The sequence below is a fragment of the Crinia signifera genome, chromosome 19 (assembly GCF_055691185.1).
Source record: "Crinia signifera chromosome 19, ASM5569118v1, whole genome shotgun sequence".
Lineage (NCBI taxonomy): Eukaryota > Metazoa > Chordata > Amphibia > Anura > Myobatrachidae > Crinia > Crinia signifera.
The window spans coordinates 134,129,988-134,150,013 of NC_139226.1; the positions used below are offsets into that span (position 1 = coordinate 134,129,988).

Genomic DNA, 20,026 nt, shown 5'->3' on the forward strand with positions numbered 1-20,026 from the left:
CCAGGGCATGACGGAGTATTGTTTATTTATAGTGTACACAGTAACTCGCATCTGTTTGTATAAATGACACATTTCCATTTTCCCATCAGTCTGCAGATTGGTGATGTTGCTGAATGTAATGCCTAGGCCCTAGTACTGTAGGGGTTTTCCTTGGAAACTTTCCAAACTTTTCCTGGTGATGTATTATTATGCCATGTGACCACTGGGGGAAATGTTTTCCATTTATTCTTGATGGATGTTTTGGTACTGCTTTCCTAGCACGGCGCCCACGATCTAGATTATATGTGTGGGGCTGATATCTCAAGCATCTCATGCATCTTATGTGTTTGTGCGGCATAAGATGCATGGGATGATGCAATCGACGCAATCGACGAGATTTTTGCATTGGAATCAATGTAAAAAGGCTCCAAAACCCCAATTTTAATTGCTAACCCCCCTCATGGGTGAAATGGCCCCCCCATTGTTAATGCCACCCCACTATTGACGCCAACCTGAAGCGTGGCGAGCGCAGCGAGCCCGGGAGGGGCGGCGGTACGCGTCCTCCGACCTTTTCATACCCCCACTATCCACGTCGGCATGGAGTTGATTTTATATAGTGTGGTGAGCGCAGCGCGCCCCGCGAGGGGACGCGGAATACATGTAAAGTAGTCCGCTGTGCTCGCCACGCTTCGGGCTCGGTGGCTTCCTGCGCTCGCCACACTATATAAAATCAACTCCACGCCGATGTGGATAGTGGGGGTATGAAAAGGTCGGAGGACGCATACTGCCGCCCCTCGCGGGCTCGCTGCGCTCGCCACGCTTCGGGTTGGCGTTGATAGTGCTGGTGGCGTTAACAATGGTTATTGGGGGCTCACGATTTTTTATCTCATGGATCTCATGCACATGCATCTTATGTATGCATAAGATCCATGAGATTAAAAAATCAGGTCCATCGCGTTGATTGTATGCCTTAAGTACCTTAAACTTAAGGCATACAATCAATGAGACGGGCGCCGTGCTAGGAAAGCAGTACCGATGTTTCACCTTTCCTAGAATAAGGAAGGAATGTACAGTTATCCCGGTAGATTAAAATGTGCATAAAAGTAATTTTCCATTTCTAACCACAGTGTTTCTCTCCGTGGTATTGTGGGCAATGATCTGCGGGACGATGAGTGATATGAACCTGCTGCGAGACTGCGTTGAAGATCCCGAATATGAACAGTTACTGGGTATTGCCAAATACGGGCTGCCTTCTGCTAAGATGCTTCATCAAAAACACATTGTAATTGTTGGTGCAGGGATGTCGGGACTCTCTGCAGCTAAAACTTTACAAAATGCCGGCCACACAGTAAGTACTGCAGATGAGGCGCGATATTGTCGGTTGGTCGACCTAAGATGGTTGATGGTCCTTAGGGCGACACCGTTGGGTCGACATACTGCAAGGTCGACAGGGGTCTAGGACGACATGGAACAAGGTCGACATGACATTAGGTCCACACAAGCATTAGGTCAACATGGTCTTGGTCGACAGTCAAAAGGTCAACATGGGGTTTTTCACTACTGTTTTTTGAGCCGACATGTGCCGACAGCCGGTATTTCATGCCCTACCATCCACTAGGGCGTGGTGGGAGAATAAAATACTGTAGTGTGCCGAGTGCAGTGAGCCATGCGAGGGGACGCAGTGGACTTAATCCAGTGTCTGTGTCGACATTTGGGTAAAAAACTGTGAAAAACCCCATGTCGACATGTTGACTGTCAACCTAGACCATGTTGACCTAATAGCATGTCGACTTTGTCCCATGTCGACCCTTCAGTATATTGACCCAATGGTGTCGACTTAATGATGCTCTGATCTGAAATTAAGTCCAATCATATCTATGTTCCCTTTTATTGCTATTTTGGGGGAAGGGGATGTACTAGCATAGAATTAAATATCAGAATGTATGGGAGATTTAGCAAATCTTGAAGAGAGAAAACGCTTTACTGTCTTTAGCAAAATAAAAAGTGTTGTGCACCAACATTAGATAAAATAATACAGTTAATGTACAAATACAATTTAAAATCCACTTATAATACAATGAACTCATAGGTGTGCATTTGTGCCCTAAATATACTCACCCTTAGTAAAGACGGGATTAGCGTTCTAGTGCCCGTTCCGATAATGCCCCTCTTGTGGGACGTTAAATATAGATGCTCCACTTGTATGGATTGGGTTCCTCATTATATCTTCTGGCCTGTAGTGAGGTGGCGTTCCTCAGAAGATGGATTGGACAGATGTGTGGTTAAGGTCCCTTGGATGAACTGCAACCCAAGTAGATGTCCATAGCGTTCTGGTTTTAGGAGGGTCTGGTTAGGTCACGGAGTCTGTAGGATATTGGTCACGGTAATATCAGGCTCAATAGCAACACCTCCATTAACACCTGTAGCACAGCCTGTAAAATGACTTATTGGTAATGAGTATTTGGTCTTCCCCAAGAAGTAAACTCAAGGTTGTGAAAATGTATAAAAAACAGTTTAGAAATATAAAAGAGACTTAGATAATAACAAATCAGTTTGAACAGTTCAACAGCGTAAACAGTTCAGTCATCACAACAGTGTTAAACCCATAAGAGTAGAGTAAAGCTAAGCACACAATTTTCAGGAGGTCTGACCGGTTGGCCTAACACTGGACAAGTGTGTACCCTCAAGATTTTGGTCTCTTCGTGGGGCTCTTTGGAAAAATGTACAAGGCTTTCAAATAATTGGTAATTAGTCGCTGATTGAAGGCAATGAGAAAATACCATATATATGTGTATAACTCCACCTCCCTTCTACCATATGAAGAAATGGAAATGGCTCCTAATCTTAACAGAATGTGTGTCTACTCCAATATAGCCAGCTCACAAATGAGAGCTGTATTGGAGGACGGACACACACACACACACACACTCTGTTAAGATTTGGAGCCATTTCCATTTCTTCATATATTTCTTCATTAATTTACCTTGATTTCTTAGACAGACGTATTTAAGAGATCTATTTTACCCCTGATGAAGTATTTTCGACAAAACGCGTTGGGTACGCTACTGCTGTGATACAAACAGCTGTTAAGCTCAAGATTCACTCCAGCTGCAAGGAGTTGCTGTATTTGTGACTTTTACTATTATTTTTTACTTATTAAGAAATGTTTTAAAACATGTTTAAAGTTTGTTTGTAAATACGGAATAATCTCCATCTAATACAGGGCGCTGTTAACACTATTGTTGTATGAGATTGGTGTTGTAAGTTCCTACTAATCAGGAATTTAGGGCCTTATTCTAGGTCACTCTTTCCGACAAATTACTTCTTAGATGGACAAAACCATGTGCACTGCAGGTGGGGCAGATGTGACATGTGCAGAGATAATTAGATTTGGGTGGGGTTTTACTTCAAAGTGAGATCTTTATAGCAGTGTAAAAATAAAGCAGCCAGTATTTACCCTGCACAGAAACAAAATAACTCACCCAAATCTAATTCTCTCTGCACATTTTACATCTACCCCCCTGCAGTGCACATGGTTTTGTCCATCTAAGAAGGATTTTGTCAGAAAGAGTGAACCAGAATAAGGCCCAAAGTGCTTAAGCAGGTCAGATTGATGATTTGGCCTACACACAGAGGCCCTTATTCTGGTCCGTTCGCAGGTTGCCTGAGTTCGCACGGGGACCGATGTTGTCTTACTGGGCATGCGCATTTCTATGCATGTGTATACGCGGGGTGCGTGCACCCATGGCGAACATAGTATTCGCCGGGTGCATGCACCAGGACAGTGGGCGGGGGGCGGAGAGGGGCGGGGGGTGGCCCTATTATCATATCGGAATGCCCAGTGTTTTATGGGTGTTCCCAATAGAACAATGGGCATTATCAAGTCAAGGAATGTTGTATTTAAAGAAACGACACGTTGTGTAACAGCTAGATTTTGACATGCAGAGCAAATATGTGTAATTCATAGCCAGAAGCTACCAGGCTATAGTTCAGTCACAACGAAGGTCATCTGCTAGACCGTAGACAAACATCAGCCACTCAGGAGATATGATAACGACATAGAAAATATATATCCCAGGAGATTCAAAAATCAAACTGAAATGAGTCTTTTCTATTCCAGGTGACTGTACTAGAAGCCAGTAGCAATGTGGGAGGCCGTGTACAAACGTTCCGAGACCCAGAGGGTTGGTATGCAGAGTTGGGAGCCATGCGTCTACCACTATCACACAGGTAAAGCTTTACACCCATCACGCAATCTATCTGTTCTGCATGACCCCAAAACAGGACCATTGAGCACATTGCCGGACACATACATCAGACCCTACTGTGTAGGCAACAGGCTAAACAACAAAGGGACTATACGTGTTGCTGCAAACATTCCTTACAACTGAACTGATTTCTCTAAACTACTGGATCAAATTTCTTGTTCTTCTGGTCTTCCCTGTACTTGTCGGACAGTGCTAATTTAGTCGATGTGCGATTTAGCGGCAGGATCAATAGTCCATCGGGCAAACTCGGCAGGACTTTACCGTAGGCACAGGAGGACATATTGAACAATTTACCATTCGTATGAGCAAAGTGTAATATTAATTCAGCTCAAAACATGATTGTCGATTAGAACACGTTTTGAAATTAATGTTTGCAGAAGTGTGCATGGGTCATTTAATACGTAATACGTAAGTGTGCATGGGTCAGTCAGTATGTTATACGTAAGTGTGCATGGGTCAGTCAATACGTAATACATAAGTGTACATGGGTCAGTTGATACGTAATACGTAAGTGTGCATGGGTCAGTCAATACGTAATACGTAAGTGTGCATGGGTCAGTCAATACGTAATACGTAAGTGTGCATGGGTCAGTCAATATGTAATACGTAAGTGTGCATGGGTCAGTCAGTATGTTATACGTAAGTGTGCATGGGTCAGTCAATACGTAATACATAAGTGTACATGGGTCAGTTGATACGTAATACGTAAGTGTGCATGGGTCAGTCAATACGTAATACGTAAGTGTGCATGGGTCAGTCAATACGTAATACGTAAGTGTGCATGGGTCAGTCAATACGTAATACGTAAGTGTGCATGGGTCAGTCAATACGTAATACGTAAGTGTGCATGGGTCAGTCAATACGTAATACGTAAGTGTGCATGGGTCAGTGAATACGTAATACGTAAGTGTGCATGGGTCAGTCAATACGTAATACGTAAGTGTGCATGGGTCAGTCAATACGTAATACGTAAGTGTGCATGGTCAGTGAATACGTAATACGTAAGTGTGCATGGGTCAGTCAATACGTAATACGTAAGTGTGCATGGGTCAGTCAATACGTAATATGTAAGTGTGCATGGGTCAGTCAATACGTAATACGTAAGTGTGCATGGGTCAGTGAATACGTAATACGTAAGTGTGCATGGGTCAGTCAATACGTAATACGTAAGTGTGCATGGGTCACTCAATACGTAATACGTAAGTGTGCATGGGTCAGTGAATACTTAATACGTAAGTGTGCATGGGTCAGTCAATACGTAATACGTAAGTGTGCATGGGTCAGTCAATACGTAATACATAAGTGTGCATGGGTCAGTCAATACGTGCAACACTTTGTATGTAAAGTAAAGAAAAGAGCGTAGCCAGCTTTGGGCTCTTTCAGCTGGTTCTGGCTCCAAAAATACGTGGAAAAAAATACGTAGGGGTTATCCATATTCTTTAAACCAGCCCTGGGCTCTTGGGCTCTGTCCTGGTTCCATAAATATGTGGGACACAAGACGTTCACCAGTCAGTAAGGTAATGTCACAGCCAGGGGACACCTTTTTATTGGTCCCGCAGCCGTAGCATTAACCCGTGGGTCCCTAGGTGAGAGGGGAATCTCACCAATAAAATTATTATTCAGAGGCTAAACGGTTTTGTAGCAGAGGTGAAAAAGTGGATCCAGTCAGTCAGCCCCTGGTAATTCACCAACGCGTTTTGCTCCTATAGGGAGCTCTTTCAAGTGAATCCCTTGGGGCTGACTGACTGGATTCACTTTTTCACCTCTGCTACAAAACCGTTTAGCCTCTGAAGAATTATCGTTTTTTTGGACTCAAACTCTTCCTGGGATCTACAAACACCCAGAGATTCCCCATACCATCTATTGGGCTACAAAATCTGCAGGAGACCTTGCACCCTCCATTAAAATAGCCCACAAGGTTACTTGGAGCCACCAATACCACCAAATAACAGTGAGGCGTTACCTTAAGCGGAAAAGGACTACAACCTAACCAGCTGGCTTACAAATACGGTACCGTATGGACTTCCAAACCAGTCGAGTCACCCCCTGATGTCCCTCCCCCCCATTTTCAAAACCGTACAGTGTATGCTATAAATTGTATATTAAACACATTAATATTGACATGAGCACCATGTTCTAACTTGTTTTATTAGCGCAGTCATCTCTGTATCTTCTTTTCTTCTCCATATTGGGGAGGGTACTTGTTTCCTAGCACGGCCACAATCTTATGGATCGTGTACCTTTAAGTTAAGGTACACGATCCATACGATGGACCCGATTTCCTTTGAAATCAGGTCCATTTTGCCGGCTAGGACACAATATCGGGGGCATCGCGTCGGTCGGGACCATTAACATTGGTCCCGACGCGACCGACGCGATGCCCCCGATATTTCCATAGGCTTCAATGTTAAAAAATATTTTAACATTGAAATCGTGTCGGGAAAGGTAAAATATCGGGGGCATCGCGTCGGTCGGGACCATTAACATTGGTCCCGACGCGATGCCCCCGATTTTTACATAGGCTTCAATGTTAAAATATTTTTTAACATTGAAATCGTGAGAAAATGTGAAAAATGTGAAATGGGCCAATATGACCCATTTCACATTATAGATGTCCCCGTCGTCACCCCACGATAGACGCCAACCCGAAGCGTGGCGAGCGCAGCGAGCCCGCGAGGGGCGGCGGTGCGCGTCCTACGACCTTTTCATTCCCCTACTATCCACGTCGGCGTGGAGTTGAGAATAGAATAGTGTGGCGAGCGCAGCGAGCCACCGAGCCCGAAGCGTGGCGAGCGCAGCGCGCCCCGCGAGGGGACGCGTATAACTTCACAGGTATACGCGTCCCCTCGCGGGGCTCGCTACGCTCGCCACGCTTCGGGCTCGGTGGCTCGCTGCGCTCGCCACACTATTCTATTCTCAACTCCACGCCGACGTGGATAGTAGGGGAATGAAAAGGTCGGAGGACGCGCACCGCCGCCCCTCGCGGGCTCGCTGCGCTCGCCACGCTTCGGGTTGGCGTCTATCGTGGGGTGGTGGTTTACGTCGTTAAATTTGGGGGGGTTGGGAATATTTTACATTGAATCGAATGTAAAATCGGGTCCCAGGGACCCGATTTACATTTCATTCAATGAAAAAATCGGGTCCAAAATCGGTCGGTCGCGTCGATCGCATCGCATGCGACCAAATCGCATGCGATGCGATCGACCCGATTTTTCCGACACGACCACCCCGATGTAAATCGGTGTGGCCGTGCTAGGAAACAAGTACCTTGGGGAGTGACACCCCCAATTATTGTACTGCCGCTTGATCACACAGCTCAATCTTCTGCGCCTCCACTAAGATAACTTAGTTATCTTTTTTCCTTTCTTCTGCTTAAGCAGGCAGCCAGATCCCACCCACCTGTCAGAGCGCAGCAGTCCAGCCCCCCCCCCCCCAGACACCACCAACGCTGGGTCCCTCAAGCTGCAGTGGGGTCTATTGGAACATTGTTAGGCCACTGGCTGACAGGCAGCAGGCGATCCGCGACCCTAGGGTGATAAGGGGGACAGCACTTGACATAGAGTGGTCCGGGCCCTCCCTTCTCTGTCAGAATGGCAGGATCCTGGACAGATGTACCCATAGTACTCCACACAGTACCCATAGTACCCCCCTGATGGTGGCCCTGCCACCACCTGGAATGGTGAGGTGGAACTAGCCAGGGGCAGATTGGGATTGCTGAAAGCAGCCTTAAAGAAGGTGGGATCTTGGGAGGGGGCGTGGTCAGCCAAGCATGCAGGGGACAATCCCACCTCATATATAACCTCCCCCCCTCCTGGCTGACCATGCCCCCCACAAAATTTAATAATAACATATGTATGTTTAGCTGTAGAAATGAGAGGGACACTGGTTAATGGGCAGGCAATAAATGATCGTAAAAAGAGAAATGCTAATAAGTTATCGCTAATAAATGTTGCAATAGAAACAGACATGTGGAGAGAAGCGTTCATTTGTAACTAAATGATAATCTCTCTCTCTCTAGATAGAGAGAGAGAGAGAGAGAGAGAGAGAGAGAGAGAGAGAGAGAGAGAGAGAGAGAGAAGGAAACCTGCACTCTCACCCAACCATACAGCATCATCTAGGATGCATGCAATGACATGCACCAAATGTAGTCCGGTAACCACACACCAGAAGGTGGGTGGTGATGGAGCACTCTCCAGTTTCTTTAAATGAACATAAGGAGTTTGTCGTAGTATTCCAACAATAAGTAATTTATTGGTAATGTAGTGTTGATCTCCATAAATGCTCCGACGTTTCGTTCCCAATAGAGGATCTTTATCAAGGAGCCTAGACATACAAAAAGCAAACGTGTGTGAAAAAACACAAACAATACAGTTATATACAGAATACTAGTTTCCAGGTGCAATCCTATGGCAATGCATCCTGGGAAAAGAGAAAAAGTCACTTTCTTACTTGGAGCAATGAGGTACACTCAGTACGTAGTAGCCCTGGTTGGGGTATGAACAGCATACGGGTCAGGCTGTTGCCATGGCCCAGTATTTATGCTGTAGTTGATGGTGTCAATGTTAACATGTGTTGTGGCCGTGTCAGCGGCTCGCACGCTATCCAATGCCTACTTCCGGTTTTACCGGAAGTTCGGCAGCCAGAATCCCCAGTCTGTGGAACGCAGATTTGGAACGCACAGCTTCCGGGTAGTCCGGAGCTGTGTGTGAAAGGTCACTAAGGCAATGAAATCGATTAAGACTATGGGGGCATTCTGGAGGAAGGTGGGCAATCCTCCTGCATTGGGCAGGCAGTCTCCGCACACCCCTTCCTGCTGCACAAAATTACAGGTTTTCCCTGGTCCGCAGGGAGGGGCGGAGCTAAAATGACACAAATCACGTAATTTCACGTCATTTTAGCCCCTCCCCCAATTTGCGGACCCGCGAATTACGTTATTTGACTGTCATGGGGCGGGGCTTGAAGACGCTTGCCCGTACCGCCCGCCTGACATTCTGCTGTCGGGTCTCCTCTCTGGGCTTCTCCCGGAAAGGAGAAAAAAAAAGTCAGCAAGTATGACTTAGTATAATCACTGGTTCTTAGTAGAGGGAACTCAGGATCTAGGGGGTTATTTGGATTCACTTGGAAAGGAACAATCACTCTCTAATGGACAAAACTATGGCCTTTATTCAGATCTGATCGCAGTACAAATTTGGTTGGAAAATGGGCAAAACCATGTGCACTGCAGGTGGGGCAGATGTAACATGTGCAGAGAGAGTAAGATTTGGGTGTTTTATTGTTTCTGTGCAGGGTAAATACTGGTTGCTTTATTTTTACACTGCAATATAGATATCAGTGTGAAGTAGACCCCCCACCCAAATCTAACTCTCCCTACACATGTTACATCAACCTCACCGGCAGTGCACATGGTTTTGTCCATTAGAGAGTGATTGTGCCTTCTTTCCAAATGAATAAGAATAACCCCCCAAGTCTGCATGGCCCACTTGTATGTTCTGATTGCAAATGTTCTATTGTTAGCACCGAATCATAGAATATAGCTAATTGGGTATTCGTGTTTCTTTTCATCATTACAGGATTGTGCGTGAATATATTCAGCAGTTTGGTTTAAAACTGAACCCTTTTATTTCGTCAGATGAAGACAATTTTTATTTTTTCAACAATATAAGACAAATACAGCGGGACGTTGAGAAGACACCAAACTTGTTTGGATTCCAACTGGCACCTGAGGAAGAAGGAATGTCTGTTGATGACCTGTATTTTGGATCAGTAAACAATGTATACATTTCTCTACTACATGTGCTCCATATTAATAATACACCCTTAGAATTCTAGCCTGACTCACCAATGTGAGCCTTCTGTACATTAATATGAATGGGGGAAATTTACTAAGATGAAGGAGGGCTATTTCATCTAGGATGTCGCTATGGGAAACCAGCCAGATACTATTATCTTCTAGAATGTGCTAAATAAAGTAGATTCTGATTGGTTTCCCATAGCAACATCCCATGTTCCATTTCCTCTCACCCAGAGGCATAACTAGATATTCGTAGGCCCCATAGCAAAAGTTTGTAAGGGCCCCCTATTTAGCCACTGATGGTGATAACTGTATGCAAAACATATTAGTTTGACAGCAAAGATGGGCCCCTTTCAGCTCTGGGCCCCATAGCAGCTGCATCCCCTGCACCTATGGTAGTTACGCCCCTGCTCTCACCTACTTTTCATTAATACTTTTGCTGTAATATCTTTTTGTAATGGTTGGGTTTCATATGCAAATGCCTGTACATTTAGGCTCTGACTTTAACATCTATTTATGTATAATGAAAGGCTTTTTAAAATAGTTTTTCATACAAAATGACAAATATTAGGATAGCTTACCTCACCCTTGCCCAGGGCCAAAACTAGGAATTTTAGCACCTGGTGCAATGTAGTAATTAAAAAATATATATATATATTACACAGTAGCGCAATCTTATTCACAATACACTGTAGTGCCCTTTATTAACATTATGCCACACAGAAATGCCCACTATTTACATCACACCACACATTCGTACCACTTATACACATTATGCCACACAATAAATCCCCTTATTCACAATATGAAACACAGTAGTAATGCCCTTTATAACACATTATACCACACAGTAATTTCCATTATACATGTTACTTGCACCTTTATTAAGAAAAGCACACAATAGTACTGCCCTTTGGCATGGTGACCGAAGCAAAGATGTTCTGAAGCAGTTTAGCTAACACACAGTACAGTACAGTACACACACACACACACACACACACACACACACACACACACACACACTAGTAGCGCTAGCGAATTCCAACACCTTCAAGTTTTCACCACAAGGTTTTTGGGTGAGAAATAGTTATTCCAAAATTTGTTGCACATTTTAGTACAAATAGTAAAATATTTGGTACTTGTTTCCTAGCACGGCCACAATCGCGGCCATCGGGGGTAATTTTTAGTGGCCTGCGACGCGACCGACGCGATGCGCCCGATTTTTCCATTGAAATGCATTGAAAATAGTGAAAAATCGGGTCGGTCGCGTCGTGTGCACATAAAAATGCTTAAATGGTCCAGACGCGATGCCCCCGATTTCCCCATAGGGAACAATGTTAAATGCCTCAATTTACCCGCGATGACCACGATTTCCCATAGGAAACAATGTTAAATGGATTAATTTACCCAAATCAGCATAGGGAAGAATGGTAAATGGGCCAGAAACCCCAAAAAAACCCACAGAGCAGTGGAATGTCCCCCCAAAAGTAGTTGACGCCACCCCGCCATCAACGTGAACCCGAAGCGTGGCGATACGCGTCCTCCGACCTTTTCATGCCCTACTATCCACTAGGGCGTGGAGTGAGAATAGAATAGTGTGGCGAGCGCAGCGAGCCACCGCGCCCGAAGCGTGGCGAGCGCAGCGAGCCCTGCGAGGGGACGCGGATACCTTCACAGGTAAACGCGTCCCTTCGCGGGCTTCCCAGGTGTCCGCGTCGCCATGGACACCTGGGAAGCCCGCGAGGGGACGCGTATAACTGTGAAGGTATCCGCGTCCCCTCGCCACGCTTTGGGTTTGGTGGCTCGCTGCGCTCGCCACACTATTCTATTCTCACTCCACGCCCTAGTGGATAGTAGGTCATGAAAAGGTCGGAGGACGCGTACCGCCGCCCCTCGCGGGCTCGCTGCGCTCGCCACGCTTCGGGTTCACGTTGATGGCGGGGTGGCGTCAACTACTTTTGGGGGGACATTTAAATGTTCAGGGGTGTTTTTGGCCCATTTACTATTGTTCCTATGATAATTTGGCTAAATTGAGCCATTTCACATTGTTTCCTATGGGAAATCGTGGTCATCGCCGGTAAATTGAGGCATTTAACATTGTTCTCTATGGGGAAATCGCGGGCATCGCGTCTAGCCCATCGCACCCGATTTTTTAGCGGCCGCGATGCCCGCGATGGCCCAGATTTTACCCCCGATGACCGCGATTAAGATCGTTGTGGCCGTGCTAGGAAACAAGTACCAAATATTTTTATAAAAAACATAACCTTGCACAACATCTGTTCATTTGTTTATTACCATTGGAGTAGACACTTGACAAATTCAAAACCCTGTGCGTTTCATCTAAAAAGACTTTATCAGGGGTCAACATACAAACAGTATGTTGGAGAATGAATGGTAATCGCAAATAGTCCCTTTTGTGGATTCAGTACTGAATCCCGGCGGTCGGGATCCCGGCGGTCGGGATCCCGGCATTCAGAATCCCGACGCCGGAATCCCGACAGCCAAAATCCCGACAAGGGGGGGACGTGGATCGCCCCCCCTTGCGGGCTCGCTGCGCTCGCCACGCAGCGGGCCCGGTGCCTCGCTACGCTCGGCACACTAATTTATTCTCCCTCCAGGGGTGTCGTGGACACCCACGGAGGGAGAATGTGTCGGGATTTCGGCGGTCGGGATTGCGGCGTCGGGATTCTGAATGCCGGGATCCCGACCGCCAGGATTTTAACTGCATCCCCCTTTTATAACGGGTTCCTTAATACAACATATCTCCAATAACATCAATGGGTGATGTGTGCTTTATATAATTTCTGTTTTGAAAGGAATGCCTCAAATTGGATTTGAAACCAGGTGTAGAATCCAACAGTGTGTCTCCTCACACTTGCTAAAAGTGCAACAAATTTTGGAATAACTATTTCTCATCCTAAAAGTGAATACTTGAAGGTGGTGGAATTCGCTAGCGCTGGGTAATGTGAACTGCTCCACCACACACACACACACACGCACTCACTGGGTTACTGGATATTCACTCTGATGTTCGCTGTTTTACACCAGGTCTGTCAGCATGCTCTGTGGATTGGCAACCAAGTCACATGCCCCCTAGCTGCCTTCCTATTGGGAGTGAGAGCAATTGTTACTAGCTATTACTTTGAAAATAGCATTTTTTGTGAAAATTGTATATATTTGTTATCTTACTGTTCACTCCTTAAGAAGGTATTACAACTGTTCTTATTTATCCTCTTTAGTTTCTGAAGAAAATTAGTGCCAGATATTGCCCTGAAATGTTGCAGAAATTTGACATAGCTTCTGAGCAGGTAACAGACTCTTGTCAGAAATTACAATAATAATAAAAAAAATTTAAAGGGGGAATTCAATTGTTAGGAGACCATCCCAGCACACATGCACGTCCGCCGCCGCCGGTATTCAGATGTTTCTGGCAATGGGAGCGCAAGTGTATTTTTAGCTCACTGTCCCCACAGGTAACAAGCTAAAAAACGAGAAAAGTCACCAGTTTGGGCACCAAAACAGGACTTTTCATTGCGCCCATTAGTTTTGGTGCCTAAACCCAAACTTATCCCTTTGAGTGCCAAGTGAATATGTCGAAATAGATGTGAAATTTGCCTAGCAAACATTTTTATTCATCATAATGGCCTGTAATGTTTACCTTATATAGGAAATAAAATCTTTTTTTTAAACACATTTTTTTATTTGAATTTGTATAACAAATGTGACGCTGACATTTTTAGTGGATATTTTACATATCTCTCTCACAGAGATCTTTGCACTCAAAGGGTTAATGGGTGTCAAATGAGTGATATCGCCCCATGATCTCCCGTAACTTTAGGCATGATTAAACGTTTTAATTCCCCCCATAATATTCTTTGTAAGATGAAACAATAATAAGGGGTAAATTTACTAAAACCAGCCATTCTCATCTTGGAGTCCCACATCGGAAATTTACTAAAGACAAAATGTATTAAACTATATAGTTTACCAATTTCATTTAGCAAGGGTGTATCCAGAAGAAAATGACAGGGGATGGGGTGGTGTAGTTTGGTGCAAGGGTGCACACGCTCTCAGAAAAAGAGTATGGCTTCACTGCAGGAGAGTGGAGAGAAAGGCGGAGAGAGAGAGAAGGAGAGTAAGAGAGATTGAATAGAGAGTTAAGCAGATAGATAGATGAGCAGAGTGGAGAAAGAGAAAGGAGAGTGTGGAAATAAAGAGGAGAGCAGAGTGACAGTGAAGGAAAGCAGAAAGGGGAGAGAGGAGAGGGGAGAGAGAGAGAGCAGAGAGGGGAGAGAGAGAGCGAGAGGAGAGCAGAAAGAGGAGAGCAGAGGGGGAGAGAGAGAGAGAGCAGAGAGGGGAGAGAGGACAGCATGAAGAGAGAAAAGGAGATTGCAGAGAGATAGTAAAAGCAGAGAGGAGAGAGCGAGAAAGGGAAAGCAGAGAGAGATGGAGAGGAGAGCGGAAAGAGAGAGGAGAGCATAGAGGAGGAATGAAAGGAAAGTAGAGAGAGGAGAGCAAGAGAGAGGAGAGAAGGAGAAGGGAGCAGAGAGAAGGAGAGTATTAAGAGAAAGCAGGAGAGCAGGGAGAGATAGAGAGGACAGCATGGAGAGAGAGAGAGAAAGGGAGAGCAGAGAGAGAGAGAGAAAGGGAGAACTGAGAGAGATGAAGAGCAGAGGGGAGAACAGAGAGAGATGAAGAAGAGAGAGGAGAGCCGAGAGAGAGAAAGAGAGAGAGAGAGAAAGAGAGAATAAAAAGATAGTAGATAGAGAGAAGGAGAACAGATAGAGAGAGAAGGAGAGCAGAGAGAGAGAGGAGAGCAAGAAAGGGTGAATAGAGGAGAGCTGAGACAGAGAGGAAAGCAGAGGAGAGAGAAAGAGCAGAGTGTAGAGAGTGAGAGGAGAGCAAGAAAGGGCAAATAGAGGAGAGTGGAGCTAGAGAGGGAGGAGAGCCGAGGAGAGAGAGGAATGCAAGAAAGGGTAAATAGAGGAGAACAGAGGGAAGTGTGAGATAGAAAGAACAGAGAGAGAGAGAGTAGAGCAGAGAAAGACTGAAAAGGAAAGAAGATTAGGAAGAGCAGAGAGAGAAGGAGAAAGAGAGAGTGGAGAGAAAGTGAAGGAGAGCAGAGCGAGAGAGGATGGTGAAGAGAGCAGAGAGTAGGGATAAAAAGAGAAAGTGGGGAGAAAAAAGAGAGTGGACAGAGGAGATGAGAGGAGAGGTTAAGCACATGTATCAACATGTTGTAATGAACCCCCAGACCCTCCTCCCTTCAATTTCATAAAGGTACCTGAAGCCGAAGTGGAATAGTGGACCTCCTGTCTCAGGGTCGGCCGGGTAGGATCGGGACCTCCTGTCATCAACGCCGGGCTGCAGTGGCTCCCATGCACCGGAGTAACTATAGCACCGCAGCCCCCGCCACCGCAGGGGGGCGCTGTGCATGTGGGGGCGCCGGGGGCTGCGGTGCTATAGTTAACCCCCCCAATCCCCCGCAGACTTACCTATTGCGCTGGTCCCGGCGGCTCCGTTCTTCTGCTGAGGACCACCAGAAAATGGCCGCCCGCATATAGCACACAGTTCTCTGAAACTGTCTGCTGTATGGGGGCGGCCATTTTCTGGTGGTCCTCAGCAGAAAAACGGAGCCGCCGGGACCAGCGCAATAGGTAAGGCTGTGGGGGATTGAGGGGGGGTTTGCATGGGCGGCGGGGCAGGGGGGCAGGGGGTAGGGCTGCTTAGCGGGGCAGGGGGGGGGCGCCCCCCCCTAACGGCGGGGGGGCGCCCAAAACGTAGCTACGCCACTGCTCCCTGGCATCTGGGACAATCAAGGAAGCACTGGGCAGCAGCAGGAACGGAGGGATTTCAACCCTGCTGTGGAGCAGGGTTGTTCCCGGGTTTAACCTGGGGACCTGGTCGGTGTGAATGGGGTAGGGGATACTTACCTGGGTTGCCGGTCCTCGGTGTGCTGTCTGGCCAGGGATCCACACAGGCGGCGGGCACAAATGGCGGGACAGGCGGCGGATGGAGATGACGCAGCTCTCCAGCGGCAGTGAGGGCACCGGAGTGCTGCGTCATCTTCATCCGCTGCCTGTCCCGGCATTTGCGCCCGCCGCCAGTGTGGATCCCCGGCCTGCATGGAGGACAAGCAACCTGGGTGAGTATTCTACACACCTCCTGCCCGCCTCCACCATCATCCCACCGACTGCCTACCTCCGCCCCACCTCCTGCCGGCCTGCTCCCCGCCTCCTTCCCGCCCCCTTCACACACCAGAAAATGCAGGGACTTTTCTGGTGTGAAAGGAGCCAACCCGGGAATGGCCCGGCATGATTCCTGGGCCATATTCCCGGGTGGGTCCCTGCATTTTCTGGTGTGAAATGAGTATTACAGTTGTTTTTCAGTTCTAGTTCAATGATAAATGCTCTGACAGTTCTGTCTTTTTATCATCTTTTAAAACAGTATTTCCTGGAGAATGAATTAGGCTTAAGCACAGGGGCTGTTGAAATGCTTGGTCACTACATGAATTTGAACAGCCAATTATATATGTCATTCATGGAGTCAATAATAGATGCCATCGTTTTTAACACTACCAGGTACAGTAAAGAAGACAATAACAAATTATTTTATATTTACTGTTTTCATTATTAACATTGAACCCCATGGGGTGAAATGCAATAGGATGAGAGATTCAGAAAGTGAGAGATTTGGGAAGAAATCTCCTTTTTTTTTTTAGCGGCAATCATTTACACTGCAAGACCAGTTTTCTTCTGGTTTTCTAAAGCTCTCATCCTATTAAATTTCACTCCATACTGTATGTCAGTTTGTGCTAAAGCAAACTCTGCGGTGTAATTATTGGGAAGCCGTCATCTATTAGAATGAACTTAGGTCTACAGTCATTAGGTCGACACCACTAGGTCGACTGGCAGGAAGGTCGACCTGACTTAAGGTCGACATGGGCCAAGGTCGACATGACTTAAGGTCGAATTTGCATAAAGGTTGACATGAGGAAGGTCGACTGGTCATAAGGTCGACATGGGGTTTTTCACTCTTTTTTGAGCCGACATGTGCCGACAGGCGGTATTTCATGCCCTACCATCCACTAGGGCGTGGAGAAGGTTATTAAAGCTGTGGCGAGCGAAGCGAGCCACCGTGCCCGAAGCATTGCGAGCGAAGCGAGCGATGCGAGGGTCCGATTCTCATTGCCAACTGTGTCCATGTCGACTGTGTCGACATTCGGGTCAAAAACAGTGAAAAACCCATGTCGACCTTATGACCAGTCGACCTTCCTCATGTCGACCTTTATGCAAATTCGACCTTAAGTCAGGTCGACCTTCCTGCCAGTCGACCTAATGACTATAGACCAAAGTGTGGTCTGACAGATGTACTGATTCCGTCGACGCTTGAAAAAAATAAAAAAAACTTTTTTTGAAAAAAAAACCAACAACCATGTAGACATTTTCACTGTCGACCTAATGACCCTGTCGACCTAACCCATGTCGACCTTCAGTCAGGTCGACCTAAATGCAAGTTGACCTAATGGTGTAGACCTAATGCTTGTAGACCTAAATGCAGTCTGACGAATGATCCCATTCCATGCAGGGAGCCCGGTGCATTTAGCCGCGAGCCTTGCTGTTTTAGCGACCGCACAAGCAGCTTCCCCCTCTCTCCAAAAACCTAGCAAGGGGGTAACGGCGTGTGCAGGGGGTCAGTTAAGTACTAGCAGAAAGCATTGAATACTGCCCATAGATTCAAATTAATGTCAATACTAGGATATTATCAATACTAGGATCATATCACTATTAGGATAATGACACTATTAGGATAATATCAATACTAGGATAATATCAATACTATGATCATATCACTATTAGGATAATAACACTATTAGGATAATATCAATACTAGGATAATATCAATACTATGATCATATCACTATTAGGATAATAACACTATTAGGATATTATCAATACTAGGATCATATCACTATTAGGATAATGACACTATTAGGATAATATCAATACTAGGATAATATCACTATAAGGATAATAACACTATTAGGATAATATCAATACTAGGATAATATCAATACTAGGATCGTTTACTGTAAACTTTCCAAGGACAAATATCTACAAGTTGAGTTGTTTAAAATCGACACCAGCGTTATACATATTTTATAGCATATGAGACCTTAGGCTTTCTCATTGCTGCAAAACTACTGTTCCAGCATGTACTTGTGGCAGTAATTTGAATGGATCTGATCAAAATCAGTGTAGTATAGTGATATATTTGTATCAATCATACAGAAACGAAGATCTATTTAAATAGCCGTTTTACATTTTCATTGTTTTTCACTAGTTTTGATGAGATCACTGGCGGCTTTGATCAGTTGCCACTGGCCTTTGGCCGCCGTCTCGGAACTGCAATCAAGATTAATTCCACTGTGGTTAAAGTCACAAGGAGGCAGAAATCTGTGATTGTCCACTACCGCCCAAATAAATCCTCAGATCTCACCAGCATAACTGCAGACTATGTTATCATCACTTCCACTGCAAAAGCCACCAGGCTCATAGAGTTCAGTCCCCCACTAAGCAGTGACAAATATAATGCATTGAGTTTTGTTCACTATGCAAGTTCAACAAAGATTTTTCTAAGATGCAATGAGAGATTCTGGGAGAAGGATGGCATAGTGGGTGGCAAAAGTGTAACTGATCGCCCATCTCGATACATCTACTACCCAAGCCATAACTTCACTAATGGAATAGGTGTCCTCCTCGCATCCTACACCATTACAGATGATTCGCTGTTCTTCGCAGCCCTCAGTGATGAAGACTGTGTGAATGTGGTTCTGGAAGACTTGGCTGTCATCCACAAAAGAACAAAGGAGGAGCTCAGAAAACTGTGCCCAAAATCAGTGGTGAAGAAGTGGAGCCTGGATCCACATTCTATGGGGGCATTCGCCTTCTTTACGCCTTACCAGTTTGGTAACATGTATGAGGCGTTATCTCATTCTGAAGGAAGAATATATTTTGCTGGAGAACACACGTCTGCTCCTCATGGTTGGATAGACACTGCCTTGAAAAGTGGTCTGAAAGCTGCAAGAGACATCCACAGGGATGCCAACATGTTTCTCCATAAATAATCTAACACACACACACACTCACATATACATGGGAGGAAAAAAGGGTGGTAGGGTAGTAGGGTGGTGCGCTATCAATAGCAGCCGGCACTGGGTTGTCAAGCCCCCAAAAAATATAGAAATATAAACAGTGGTGTGCCGTCTTGTTTACCTGATTAAAACAGCTAGCGCTGGCACACCACTGTTTATACTCACATATACATATATATATATATATATATATATATATATATATATATATAGTCTGCAAATGTGTAGGGCATATTCTTGGTTTGATGGGAAGGAGACCACTTTACTGTACATGATATATGTATATATATATATATATAGTGTTTTTTGGTGTTTACTGTTATTTCTGCATATTAAAATTGTCTTTTAATGCACTGAAGCACCCCCTTGTTTTATCAACTTTTCATAAAATGTTAAATGTATATGATACTGTATACCCCATTAAAAGGTGAGCTGGTGGAGGGCCTTATTCAGACCTGATCGCTGATCTGCAAAATTGCAGATGACTGAGAGCAGATAGCCCCCACCCAGACAGAAAGGAAACCCGCCTTGTGTAAATTTGTAAGAGAATTACGAATGGGTGGCTGTTCGCTATCCATTCACAAATCCATATGCAATTTACAAACCATTGAATGGTTTTCTCAGTCTATGCAAATGTGTGTAAGTCAGACCTTTCCACAGCTCCGTGACGGAGACGGGCGCTGATGTCACTGTGACCCTCCCTTTAAATGTCAGAAAATGGCAGGTTATTACCCCCCAGAGCCCAACCCACCTGTCAGTCAAGCTCCGGATGATTTGCATTTATGATACAAATGTATTTTCTTTTGCTATTTCCCTCATGCATGCGTAATGCTC

General features: G+C 45.5%; 1 protein-coding gene across 1 annotated transcript; it reads left to right on the plus strand.

Annotated features, from left to right (window-relative positions):
* The first annotated feature begins 1,211 nt into the window (after nt 1-1,211).
* On the plus strand, nt 1,212-19,296 carry IL4I1 (interleukin 4 induced 1). Its single transcript, XM_083162109.1, has 6 exons — nt 1,212-1,327; nt 4,100-4,209; nt 9,818-10,019; nt 13,278-13,346; nt 16,486-16,619; nt 18,382-19,296. Exons 1-6 carry the CDS (start codon nt 1,241-1,243, stop codon nt 19,163-19,165), a joined length of 1,386 nt encoding a protein of 461 aa, XP_083018235.1. The 5' UTR covers nt 1,212-1,240; the 3' UTR covers nt 19,166-19,296.
* The last annotated feature ends 730 nt before the right edge of the window (nt 19,297-20,026 follow it).